Source organism: Neophocaena asiaeorientalis, unplaced genomic scaffold (genome assembly GCF_003031525.2).
Source record: "Neophocaena asiaeorientalis asiaeorientalis breed wild unplaced genomic scaffold, Neophocaena_asiaeorientalis_V1.1 scaffold294, whole genome shotgun sequence".
Lineage (NCBI taxonomy): Eukaryota > Metazoa > Chordata > Mammalia > Artiodactyla > Phocoenidae > Neophocaena > Neophocaena asiaeorientalis.
The window spans coordinates 432,519-445,790 of record NW_020173945.1 but is presented as its reverse complement, the minus strand read 5'-3'; the positions used below and the strand labels follow the sequence as shown (position 1 = coordinate 445,790).

The following is a 13,272-nucleotide window of genomic DNA, read 5'->3' as shown; positions in this document are numbered from 1 at the left end:
GCTTGTTCAGGGGATGCCTGGTGTGATAAACGGCAAAACAGGGCCACAGATTCTGCCCACCCCGTGTGTAGGCTGCCCTCCCTTGAGGTGGGTGGGCCTGTGACTTGCTTTGACCAATAGAACGTGGCAGAAGTGATGTCATCTGACTTTCTGAGCCCAGGGCCTCAGAGGCTATGCAGCTTCTGCTTTTTGTGGGAGTCTAGGCTCCAACTGTGGGAGCCTGAGCTGGAGGAGACTGAGGCTCCCTGATGACAGCCCAGCCAACCCCACACATGTGAGCACACACGGACACTGGGACCCGCCAGCCCATGGCCTACCTGCCAACAGCCAGACACCACAGCGGGCAGAGACCAGCCCAGGACTGACCCATGGAGTCAGGGGCAGATAAACAGCGGTAGTTTTAGGGAACCAGATTTCAAAGGGTTGTTTCACAATAAGACACAACAGATCTGCTTAGAGACTCAGATCTACTTGTCTCAAGAATGGGACTGGGTATGGAAATCCCGCAGGTACCAGGGCTGGGTCCAACCTGCGTCATTAACTCTGCCTCCCTAGTCAGCACACGGGGACACTGATGGGTGACCAGCAGCCCCTGAACTGACAAGGTTCCTGAGAGGCAGGACTTGTAGTTTTACAATAGGGATGGTCCCCGGCAAACTGAGACAAGTCGGTCACCCTAAGTGGACATACAGAATGCGGGACGCTCAGCGCTAAGACAGGGACGTTCTGGGCAAACCGGGACAAGTCAGCCACCCTAGGCCCTCGGCACTTTTGCCATTGTGGGCCCCTTCCTGGATCAAGAAAATATGAAAAAGATATATGACTGGGTTGGTATAAGGACAAGTATATACCAATAGGTTTTCTGTCACCTAAAAGTTCGTTCTTTTTCTTCTGATTTTTAAAAGAAATGAAAAGAACTGTGTGGACCCCAAAGTGCCTGGGCCCCATCGCTGTGCAGACGTCAGTCCTATGGCTGCACGCCTATCCACCCACAGGGAGATGGAGTCCCCAGCTTAAGTCTGAGGCTAGAAGACGAAGTGTACAAGCCAGTGGTGCCCTTTCCATCTTTTCCTTTGCATCCAGACATCCAGATGAATGAAAATAGGCCTCTCCCTCCCTTGTGCTGAATTTGGTTGAAACAAGTTTGTGGGTGAGGGAGATCTGTGCGGCTCAGTGGCTCCAGGAAGGGGCGTTAAGTACACCTCGGTTCGTGGGGAAGAGAGCCAGATGTGTGCTCCCTGCAGCCAAAACGATGGGGACCCAGGTGTGACTGAGGGTCAGGGGTCAGAGATTCCGGCTCCCACGGCAGGGGCAAGGAGAGGGGCTAGGTGGGGATCCGTCTGCCCGGAGTTTGTCGGGGCTGAGGAGCTGGGTGACCACGTGAGAGGGACAACAAACTCCACAGTCCCCAGCAGGGAGAGTCTGTGCAGAGTGCACCCCTGGAAACCAGAGGCTCCTGTGGGGCAGCGGCCCCCAGAGAGAGCACCGCCAAGTCCCGGGAGCTGTGGTTGGTGCGAGGGGGCAGGCAGGGCATGGCTGAAGGACCCGCCAAGCGCCCACACAGCAGAGGGTCAGTTTTAAGCACGCACCAGGCCAGGAAGCGCAGAGCCAGCCCAGGGCAGCGCCACCGTTGCTAAACAGCATTTCTGCTCTTTCTCCTCCCTTCCCCCTGTGCTCCAACCCGGAGAAGGTCAGGAACAGCAGCTGGTGAGTGAGTGGGAGGGAAGCGAATAAGAAAGAGAGAAAAGCCAGCAGCCCATCCTTCCCGACAACTCCATCGGCTGAGAGCGGCCTCAGGGTAAGAGGAGTCTCCCCTCTGAATGACATGAATGGGCTGCTTAATCTATTGGACTGCAAGTCCTAACTTCTAAATTGAGACTGTTTTACCAAGTAAGGTCATCATAAGCTTTTCTAGTTCTCTAAGAACAAGCAGGAAAGTCATGAGCCCTGCTGGAATCAAAGCTAAGATCTCGCCCTGTCACAGCTCACCCTTCCCCCTCCCCATATCCTCAAGTCCGTTCTCCCGTAGGTCTGTGTCTTTATTTCTGTCTTACCCCTAGGTTCTTCATGACATTTTTTTTTCCTTAAATTCCATATATATGTGTTAGCATACGGTATTTGTCTTTGTCTTTCTGACTTACTTCACGCTGTGACAGGGTGAGAGAGAATCATGGACATATACACACTAACAGACATAAGGTAGATAGCTAGTGGGAAGCAGCCGCATGGCACAGGGATATCGGCTTGGTGCTTTGTGACCGCCTGGAGGGGTGGGATAGGGAGGGTGGGAGTGAGGGAGACGCAAGAGGGAAGAGATATGGGAACATATGTATATGTATAACTGATTCCCTTTGTTATAAAGCAGAAACTAACACACCATTGTAAAGCAATTATACCCCAATAAAGATGTTAAAAAAAAAAAAAAAGAGTTAAGATCTCCCAGAGAATAAATGTCACACAAGCAACAGAGAGCTTTTGACGCACCCCATGAATCCTGCTGGCTCAACATCCTAATTACATCATTATTATGTACATCCACAAGTGAGCCCCCTGGAATAAGGCTGTCCTGGCAGATCTAGAATAGAAGGCTTTCTTAATCTACTCTTTCAATGCATATATATGTATCACTGAATCACTTTACTGTCTAGCAGTAATTAAAACAACATTGTAAATCAACCATACTTCAATAAAAAAAATAAAACGGCTATGATAACACTACCATTAAAAAAAGAAAAGAAAAAACAGGAAAAAAAAAACCTGTGGGCACGGACAACTGCTCCAGGTATTGTAAAGTCTACTAAAATATTAATATTGTGCTCTGTAAATTCAAAGAACAAACTACTCTTTCTCTCGAGTAAGTCACTGGGGGGCTCGATGCCTGAACTTTACAGACAGACACCTGTGAGCGCTGAAATAACTGTGACTAACCCTTCCTGTTGAGATGTGGACCAGACACGCTTCCCCAGAATGAATCCCTGCCTTTAGGCCCCAGCACAACAGATGAGCCACTCACAGCAGGCGGAAGACTCTGCGCTCCTCTCTTTGCAGCAGCAACGGAAGCATTTCTTGACCACCATGTAGAAGTAGGCGAAGACCACGAACGGGAAGGGAACGTTGAGACGGTTGCAGTATTCCTGCACCAGGAAGTACCTCTGGAACTTCCAGACCTGGTCGTTGTTCTCCTGGACGGTGCCCACGGTGTAGCTGGCGGGGGGGTGGGGGGGGGGAGAGAAGGTCAAGCCTCAGCTTTCCATAGGCCTGGCCATTTCATTGCCGAATATGGTGATATTGGTACCAAGCTCTCACTGCCATAGGAGAGAAGAATCTATGGTGGTATCGGGACCTGAGCAACTCAGGCACCCTTCCGTTCATGCTGGGCCAAAACTGGGTCTGGCTTTTGTCATTTTGGTTTTTTTTTTTAATCACAAAAGACTGTTCAATGAACTTTAAAATGATTCCTGCCTGCGAGGGGGCAGGCAGGGCATGGCTGAAGGACCCGCCAAGCGCCCACACGGTAGAGGCGTGTTTCAAGACCTTTCAAGGGTTCCCTTTTTCCGTTAGTCTGGTATTGTGTTCGATACCCAGAGGCCCAACGTGGCGACTCTCGGAGGAGTAAGTTGCCAACGTCACTGTGGGAGCTTAATTATAAACAACCTGGGAGAGCAGTTCGTTAATATTTATCAGGGACCTTAAAAATATTTATCCATTTGACCCATTGATTTTCCTTCTTGGAAATCTAACCTAAGAATAAGGAGATACTGAGAAAAGAAAATACAGAAATGGATAGCACACATGGGTGTCTGCCACAGCACTGAGTAATAGCCGCTCCCACTTTCCACCCAGCAGCACTGAACAACCAAAATGTTCAACACTAAGAAAATATATCACAAGTTATGGCCAATCAATGTGATTATACTATGCAGCTGCCGTTAAAAAATATGTTTATGACTAACTTTTATATTTTGGGCAAATGCTTACATGTGAGTGAAAATAATGAGGCTCAAACCTGTACTCACGACACAATCTCACTGTGTGAACCACAATTCACGGGGAGAAACAGATCCCGTAGCAAAGAATTAGGAAAACGCCTATTTATCCGGAAAACGTCTGACTATCCCACTAACTTATCTGTTACAAAGTAGCTAACACTTGTCACATACCAGACACCGTTCCACGCAGTCTACTTGTATTAGCCGATTTAGTCTGCAAACAGCGCCCTGTAGAACGTTAAGTGCTATTATCATCTGTGATTAACAGATCAAGAAACTGAGGCACAAGAGGGGTAGGTAAATTGTCTGAGTCCCCCGACTGGCAGGTGACGAAGCCAAAATGTGGACCCCGAAATCCAGCCCAGGGCCCATTTGCTCTGTCAGTACGTGATGCCACCTCACGACGTGGAGCGTGAATGTTTTGAGCCGTGCTCCATTTCAAAAGGATCGGGTTGGACTACTTAGTAAAAGATAACCGTGAAGCATTTTACCATTTGTTGAAGTTCAATCATCTGAGATACTTTTATCATTAACACCAAATCACTCCTCCAAAAGCCAAAGAAGCAGCAACAAGCCCCTTAAAATTGCCTGACAGCAAATCCTGACTGCAGATAGATTAAATTCTCCAAATTCTGGGTGAAAACATCAGAGGCCAAACCTTGCAGGCAGAGGAATGGGACACATCCGTTGTGAGACCTCACTCTTACCTCTCAGTGCACGACAACCTAAGACTTAAATATCTTCAGCCAAGTGGGGATCATATACGTGAGCAAAACACTAGCCTACACAGATCACAGTTGTGGCTTTGCTTATAAGCTTGGTTCTGCTTATCTTGGCGTTTACTGAGGAATCAGACCCCTCTGAGCTCTACACCAGGTCCTGGGGGCGGGGCAGGGCAGGCTTTCCCAGAAAGTGCCTCTTCAACTGGGTGTGGTCTTTAAAGCAAAGGGAATTCATGTTCGTTGAGTATCCACTATACGTAAACTCCTCTACTAGGCATGTAAAACTGCCTCTTGACTGATTCAAGCGTCAACTCTACGTGGTAGATTTTCTGGCTGAAAAGCAGACAGGACCGTGATGCATGAGACTGCAGCAAACTGAAGCTGGCAGTGAGCCTGCTGTTTCCTCCAAAGGTAGGTCAGGTTGCTCCAAGACGAACACCAAGCGTCATTATCTGTCCTCGCCAGTCCCTGCTGATCCTGTGTCTGCAAAGGACACTGCAGGCTTCTGTCACTGCAGTAAGAGAGGACGGCAGGCACGCCCAGGTTAATGAAGTCCAGGCAAAGAACGTGCCAGCAATCACGTTTTACTACATACTTTGGTCCAGAACAAGTCTCACCATTCAAATGAGCCCCTAGGAGCATCTTAAAATCTTACGTATTTAGCCAAAAATGGATCCTACTGACTGCCCCCTAAAACTCAACAGACACCCAAATCGCCTCCATTTTAATGCATCGAATGTTGTGTGCTGAGGTTTATCCAGAAGGAATTAATAGCTCCTGTTGAAGGGAGGAACACTCAGATGCCTAGAGCTGGGGAAGGTGTCTTCTCCCTCCCTTCCTTGGGAGCTTCGAGTGGAACTGTGGCCAAGAAGGGTCCTAGTGGGAAGAGATTCGCATTTTAGCTTAGCTGGTTACTCTGAGGTAGTGAAAAACATCTGAAGTCTTCCAGGTCATCTAGAAAAGGAATTGGTAAACTGTGACCCAGGGGCCAAATCTAACACCCAACCTGTTCTGTAGGGCCCACGAGCAAAGAGGCAGGGATGGGTGCGGGGTCGCTGAGCACTGCTTCTTTCTGCACATCTGGCCAAAGCCAAGACCCTGGCTGGCCCCTGCAGAAAAAGCCACCCAGCCCTGGTCTGGAATGCACTTAGGCCAGTGCCCACAACAGGGGTTGGTGTTCGTATCATTCTTTTTTGTTTTGTTTTGTTTTGTTTTGCAGTACGCGGGCCTCTCACTGTTGTGGTCTCTCCCATTGCAGAGCACAGGCTCCGGACGTGCAGGCTCAGCGGCCATGGCTCACGGGCCCAGCCGCTCCGTGGCATGTGGGATCCTCCCAGACCGGGGCACGAACCCACGTCCCCTGCATCGGCAGGCGGACTCTCAATCATTGCTCCACCAGGGAAGCCCTGTATCATTCTTCCTTTTGAAGAACTCCGCCTCCCCTCACTGCCCCATGTGCTCCTCTGGACAACCCAGCAGGCTCCAAGGAGCCTCCTGCTGGAACCTCTGCTTCCTCTGCACCTCAGGGTCCACGTGCATCCAGTGAGCAGCGCTCCTTTCCTGGGCAAACGGTAAAAGCCCTTATCCGCATCCCAGGGCGGGTGTGGGTGAACTGATTGATTGCAGGACATTAATACCCAAAAGCCACTTTGCACAAGTAACACATTTCCGGGGCTGGCCATGCTGAGGTTTCTTTACTTACGTCCACCTGCCCTACAGAGCAGCAGGAATGAGCAAAATGTGACCTGGAGGCGAAATCCAACCCCAAACCTTCCAAATTGCTCTTTTTCTCTAGAGTCAGGTCCAGACTCAGCCAACAAGACATGAGGGTTCCCCAGGGAAGGTTTCCAACTGCTCTGCTCAAATAATTTTAATGCTTTTGAGACATGGTTTTCCATTCCTATAGCAGACAGGCTGAGCTCTGGGGCCACTACATCCCCACCCCGCTCAGCAAACCCAAATGTCCAGGGCAGCACACGGGCCAACTCTCGTGTTCAGGCTCTCGCCCACCCAGCTCTGATGGCTCTCACTGTCCCTGCCAACCACTGGCCATCTAGTGTCTTCCCTGAGAGGAATTCCGCAAGGTCCCCTTTGACGTGACATCTCCCGTGATATCTAGTGCCCTCAGCTGCCCAGCTGGTGGGAGCTCTGTCCCCTAAGAGCAGCTGAGCACCTCAGATAAGCACGAGAGGAAGAGGAAGCAGGAGAGACAAACTCTCAGACACCCACTGACGGTGAAAATGTTACCAAGAGATAAATGTTTAGGATTCACATAGCCTTGTACGTGGATGAAATTCGGCAGTACGTTAAAAGAGCAATGTGTCTGACCAAAGAACAAATGGATGACTCAGTATTAAGGTTATTTATATAATTCATCATTTTCATAATACATCATCGGTCGAAAAGACAAATGCCATTTAAACTGTTTCTAGAAAGTCTCCTGGCAACATGCAGCATCCATTTCTGATTAGAAGAAATAAAGAAGAAGAAAAAGGAAGGAGCTTAATAAATAAGAAACAGGAGGAAACTTCCATGATATGATAAAAGGAAAAGAGAGGGGGAAAAAAAAAAAAGAATTCAGTAAGGAGACTTGTTCCAAAAGAAGTAAGCAATACTTCATAGCCTTCCTGCATATCCAAAAGTAGTTATTGAAAAAACATAATAGAAAAAATATCTCACTCACAACCACAAATAGCTAGAAAAGAAAATGTAACAAAAAAATCTGCCATATCCATGTGGATACAGCCATAAAAGTTTACTGGGAAACGATACGCATTTGAATAAATGGAGAATCACGCCATTTTTTCTGGCATGCTTTAAAGACGTCAGCTTCCCCTAAATGGCTCTACAAAGTTAACATCATCACAATAAAATTCACTAAAGAAATTTTTTGGAAGAGGGAAGAAGAAAGGATTGCGGAAGATGAGCCTTAGGCCCTCCACATGATTAAAAATATAAGAAAAGCCAGGGAAGTTCTGAGTAAGAATAATGAAGGGCACTCGCACAACAGATGTTAAAATGATTTTGAAAAATCAGTAATTAAAGCCATTTGGTAGTAAAAACCAAAATAGAAAGACCGATTAACAGAACAGAATGAAAAGCCTGCAGAAAATTCACAAAGGAAAAGTAGATGCTGAAACAACGGCAGAATTTTAGAAGAAACTGAAATACGAGAAACTTGCCAGCTAGACTGCAAGCAGGGAAACCCCTCTTCCAAGCTTTCCACAGATTTCATACATTTTTCCACCTGCCATTCCTTCCCAGACACTGCAGCAGTAGCCAGTGAACCCTGATGACCCTGCCTTTTTGCACCCACTCAGTGCCCCAGCGGGCGCGTTAAAACGTTCCGCACATCCTGGCTCCCCTCGCGCTCTACAGCACCAAAAAAACATCGACGCTAACAGTAAGAGACAGCCAGCGATTCCACTGCACTGGTTGTGAAACGCTAACTGTTGAGCATGTTTCTGTCAAAGTAACACAACTAAGATTGTGCCGCTGCCTGTGTAAAGACCCATGAAATCTCCCTTCACCTGCAGGGAAAAGTCCAAATTCTTTAACACGGCGTGAGGGACACTCCATAACCCAGCCCCTGCCGACCTTCCCCCATCCGCAGTCTCTAGTTCTCCCCAGAACAGCTCTATCTCCTCTGCTTCTCTCCCTCTCCAAACAATGCTCACAGGGTCCTCTGAGCAAATGTCTCCTCCATTCGCTGCTGCCCACCCCCAAGATCTGTCACAATTAATAACCCCGACTCTGCACCAGAGTCCTTTGTGAATAGGTTTCTCGTGCCGCTCGTATCGTACTGTATCTTTTCACATCATCTTCTATTACTGTCTATGTGCCCATCTCCCGCTCAGATAGCAGAGACTTTAACCTCTCTCTGCCTCCAGCTCCTCATTTATGAATGATTATAAAGCCACACCTACACAAAAACGGTGACTAATTAAATGAGGCTACACATGTAAAGCACTTGGATGTGCCTAGCACAGAAAAGTATCCATATTAGCTATTGTTATTGTTACAATTATCTGCTCTCTTTTTCTTCTTTTCATCCCATTTCAGTAGCCTGCCTGGGACTGGTGAAGTCACCGGAACGTTTAATCTGTACCAGGAGATATTTTCTTTTGTCTACTTTTCTACATATTCATAATGAACATATATTATTCCTAAGATTACAAAAATATTTTATTCTTAGAAATTATCTTAGACGGGGCATGTCTGATGAGTCCTTTCCAGCAGAAATGCCGTGGGTGAACTTATCTTCAGGACACGGTGCCTGAAAGCATTAACAGCTCCGTGTTAAGACGACCCCGAGTCATCTACTGACCTCAAGATCACTTCGTGCCTCTGATAAGCCACGCAGGGCCTGTGATCAATAATTTTAATGTGGAATCATCGCAGATGTTTACCCCCATTTATTTTCCCTGCTGAGTACCATCTAGAGAGCATTCCGATATTACTTTAAAATTCCCAAGCGTACATTTATGTTACAGCTCAAAAGGCTGCCACCATGCATGGTTAAGCTCTTACATGAATATTCTGATGCGGTGCCAGACGGGGGTCACAGCCCGGAGCTGTCGGCTTGGAGTGAACCTGGAATATCCATCACAACCATCAGAAACAGTGTCCTGACGAGTTAGCTCAAGGATGGCAAGGGGGCTACTCTAGCTGCTCAGACCGGTATTAACAGAAAAAAGGCCTCTGCCTTAGCCCAAGATGAATCTAAGGATCCCCCAAGGGAAGGGAAGTTCCCCAGTGGTCACACTTACACACTGAATTAGGCAACAGTGGGCTGTGGCCCAATGGCTCGGGCCTCGCAGGGAAGAGACTCAAGTTCGAGCCTCGAATGCACACAGGCAAGACGGACGGCAGTGCGGCCAGGGCCACAGATGCTGAGCTGCCCGACTTTCACTTCCTCAACCTGAAAATCACAGGCCGGACCCCTGTCCCTCTCAGCTCCAAATGCTATCACTTTACGATTGTCATGGGGGTAATGAATTACAAACTGACATGGTCCTCAAGAATGGCTTTGGTGAACAGCTCACAGCACACAGACTCGGGAGAGCTCTAAGCACTCTGCTTCCTGAGATCTACTGAATTCGTGTAGCTCAAAGGCCATCGCATTGGGAGCTGTCGGCCCTTCTGCTTAATTTTTGTAGATATTATATTAGTGGTCAGTTTTTACAGGGACTACCCAATGTTCAATGTACAGGTTGACAGGATAGGTTATCACTATAAAATAGGACCCCAAATCATCTCATTCCCTCCCCACTCTTGCTTCGAGTTTGGGAATCGGTCCTCCCTTCTCTGCCCTCACGTGGATACATAACCATCCGTCTCTGCCACTTCTCTCTGCAAGCTCAGACTTGGGGACCTCTGGCAGCCTCTGACATGGTCCAGCTTCCCATAAGCAGTATAGGCGTCTGGATTCCTGAGTCCTTCCCAGGCCCCCCTTTAGGGGCGGAGATGGAGTTGGGGGTGGGGTGGGGTGCATATTCCCTCTTTAAGGCTGAGTGGGACAAAGGCCACATGATCTCCATGGCCCAGGCACCTGGCACAGAACCGATGTTATACATCTATGTGATGAACCCCTCACTGGTCTGACATTCACCATTGACACTACTTGGTGAATAACAGACCAGGAAGCTACTAAAACTAAAACTGAATAATGAACTAAAAGCAGAAAGAATCCTGTTCTTTTCATTCATGGAAAGGGCCAGGTGCTGAGACAGACACAATCTCCACTCTCCAGAGCTTATGGTCTGGAAGAAGAGGAAGCTACCACTGTGAAGGGGGCCCACGGGGTCTCTGTGCACAGTGGGGAGGGCACGAGGACCACTCGGGCGAAGGATGCTGCTGGACTCCTTAGAGGGCGAGAGGAACGGGGAGGAGACGGTCGAGATAGGACGGGTAATGCCAACAGAGGGGTGGCATTTGCAAAATGTCAGGTACGACAGATCACCCTGTTTAGGGATGGACAGGTGGGATGCCTGCCAGGGACAGGTAGCAGGGGTGAAGCCTGAAGGCGTTTTCAAAGCCCAGGTCGATGGCCTTGGAGGAAGCTGAGGAGGCTGAAATTTACCTTGAACACTATGGGGAAATACTGAAATCCTTCCAGAATTTTAAGCAGAGACGTGACATTTCAGAAACACCACTACGGCCACAGTGTAGAAGCTGGGATAGAGGAGGACGTCGCTGTACACCTGAAGACCAGATGACCACTCATGGCTCAGCCCCTTGGATGCGTGATGTCCCCAAAGGCACACGTCCCCCCACCCAGCCTCACTCAACGGGAGGCCACTGACCGACAAAGAAAGATGACCCTCGTCTACAATCCTGGTGCCCCTCAGGACTCTATATGACAACTATCTTCTGATTCTTTTTTTCTAAATTATGGAAGTGATATGTGATCATTGTGTTGAGTGAAATATACACTTGCCTTTTAAACATTTCTTGTTTTTTACTGTCAGAAAATAAGATATTGCCATAAATATAAGGCTGCACTGAGCTTCTTATATTTAACAAAATGTCATCTTTCCAAGTCAATAAATACAGATCTCAGCTTTTCTTTTTAGGGGCTGCATAACGTTCCATGGTATGGATACGACATGCTTTGTTTTACCATCCCCTTATTGATAGGCATCAAACAATGATCTAATAAACGTTTTTTGCCTCAATATCTTTAGGAAAGATTCCCAGACATGAAGGAGTTGTGCCAAAGGTTTGCATATTTTTTAATAGCTATTTTCAGATCACTTTCCCAAAAGTGGGAGACAATTCACATTCCCAGAGCAGTGCCCATTTCCCAGCATCATCTCCAGCACTTCTTATGATGTCTCTTCACCTGAGGGATCCTAAACCAACACCTCGTTGTTGGTTTCAGCTGACCTTTCCTACCCATGAGGTTGAGCCCCTTCCCCTACAGTTAGTGGCCATTTGAATTTCTCTGAATTGCATTCCTCTGCCCATTTTCTACTGGCTCATCTTTCTCTCACCGATTTGCAGGAGCTCTTTCTATAGTAAGAATGAGAAGCCTTTGTTCACCTTAGGCAAACATTGCCCCCAGTCTATCATTTACCACATGACTTCATCTGAGGTATCCTGTTTAATGAAATTAAATGTGTTTTTCTTGTCCTTCACAGTTTCGCAGTTTCTGGTTTCAACTATGGTTTTTCTTTCACTCCAAAGTTTAACAAGTAATTTTTTTTAATTTGTATTTTGTTTCTAAACTGCTTGCCCGTCTATGCCAGGATTCATGTACCCAGAATAACCCCCTACCTCACAACAACAGCATAAAATTAAGGTACCCCCACTGTACCCACCACATGGGGTTCTTTGAAACGCTCCTAAGAAAGACAAAGGGGCAAGATAAACATGACTTTCTAAATGGATTACAGAGAATGGCCAAAAGCAAAAAAAATGTGTCAGTCGCCATCGTGTTCTCACGCCAACCTCATTAGACATGAGCCCCAAAGGACAGTCGCTCTCCTGACTCTGCTCTCTTGATTTGTACTTAAACTAAATATTTTAAAGCAGCAGCTAACTAAAAGCTGAGTCCCTTAAGCCCTAGAATCCATCCCACGGAGTCCACAGAAAATGAGAACCTGGGAGCCGAGCTGAGCCACAGTCATTGGCTCAGCCACAGTCAGGCCGGCATCTCGGCGCTCCGGGGAGGTTGCTAAATGGACACTAAACGTGCAGTCTGAACGTGCTGGAGGGGGTTACAGGCACCTGTCTTTGGGGTCCAAAAACTTACGTTACAGCTTATAGGACTCGCTATATCTTAATATAGTCCCTTCAAGACCTCTCCCCGCCCCAGACCACCAATCCCCTATCATAAGACCTCTATCATAAGCTCCTCAAGGGTGGACCTTTGCTGCTTCACTCCCGATTCCCCCAGCCCCGCCTGGCACGCGGCCCGGCACGGCGCGGACCCCCAGCCGGTGCATGGCCAAGCACATACCCGAACATGGCGACCAGCAGGTTGACCAGCAGGATGTTGGTGGAGAGCATGTAGATGCATACCAGAGGGATGGTGATCCACTCGGGGAAGCGGGGCAAGTTGTGTTCGTCCAGCTCCACGCACAGGGGCTTGGACTCATTCCCAGTGAAGGTGCAGTGGGAGAAGTCGTACGTGGTACCTGAGGATACAACAACAGACAGGCAATGTGAGGACCCTCTGGAGGGGGCAGTGCTAAAGCACCACAAAGGTGTGATGACAATGAGCAATGTGCTGGGCATTGTTCCAAGGCACTCTATCACGGGTAAGCCTCAGAATCATGGGTAAGCCTCAGAATCATGGGTAAGCCTCAGAATCATGGGTAAGCCTCAGAATCATGGGTAAGTCTCAGAATCATGGGTAAGTCTCAGAATCACGGGTAAGCCTCAGAATCATGGGTAAGCCTCAGAATCATGGGTAAGTCTCAGAATCATGGGTAAGCCTCAGAATCATGGGTAAGCCTCAGAATCAGGGGTAAGTCTCAGAATCAAGGGTAAGCCTCAGAATCATGGGTAAGTCTAAATAATGCCATTTGCAGCAATATGGATGGACCTAGAGATCG

At 48.0% G+C, this 13,272-nt stretch overlaps 1 protein-coding gene across 1 annotated transcript in view; it reads right to left on the bottom strand.

The window, feature by feature from the left end:
* Positions 1 to 13,272, bottom strand: part of TRPM8 (transient receptor potential cation channel subfamily M member 8) — an 83,258-nt gene that overhangs the window by 12,463 nt on the left and 57,523 nt on the right. Inside the window, exons 20-21 of the mRNA XM_024752768.1 lie at positions 12,675 to 12,852; positions 3,014 to 3,204 (exon numbers count right to left, since the gene is read on the bottom strand). Of these exons, the coding sequence (XP_024608536.1) occupies positions 3,014 to 3,204; positions 12,675 to 12,852 (369 nt within the window). The remainder of the gene's footprint in view (positions 1 to 3,013; positions 3,205 to 12,674; positions 12,853 to 13,272) is intronic.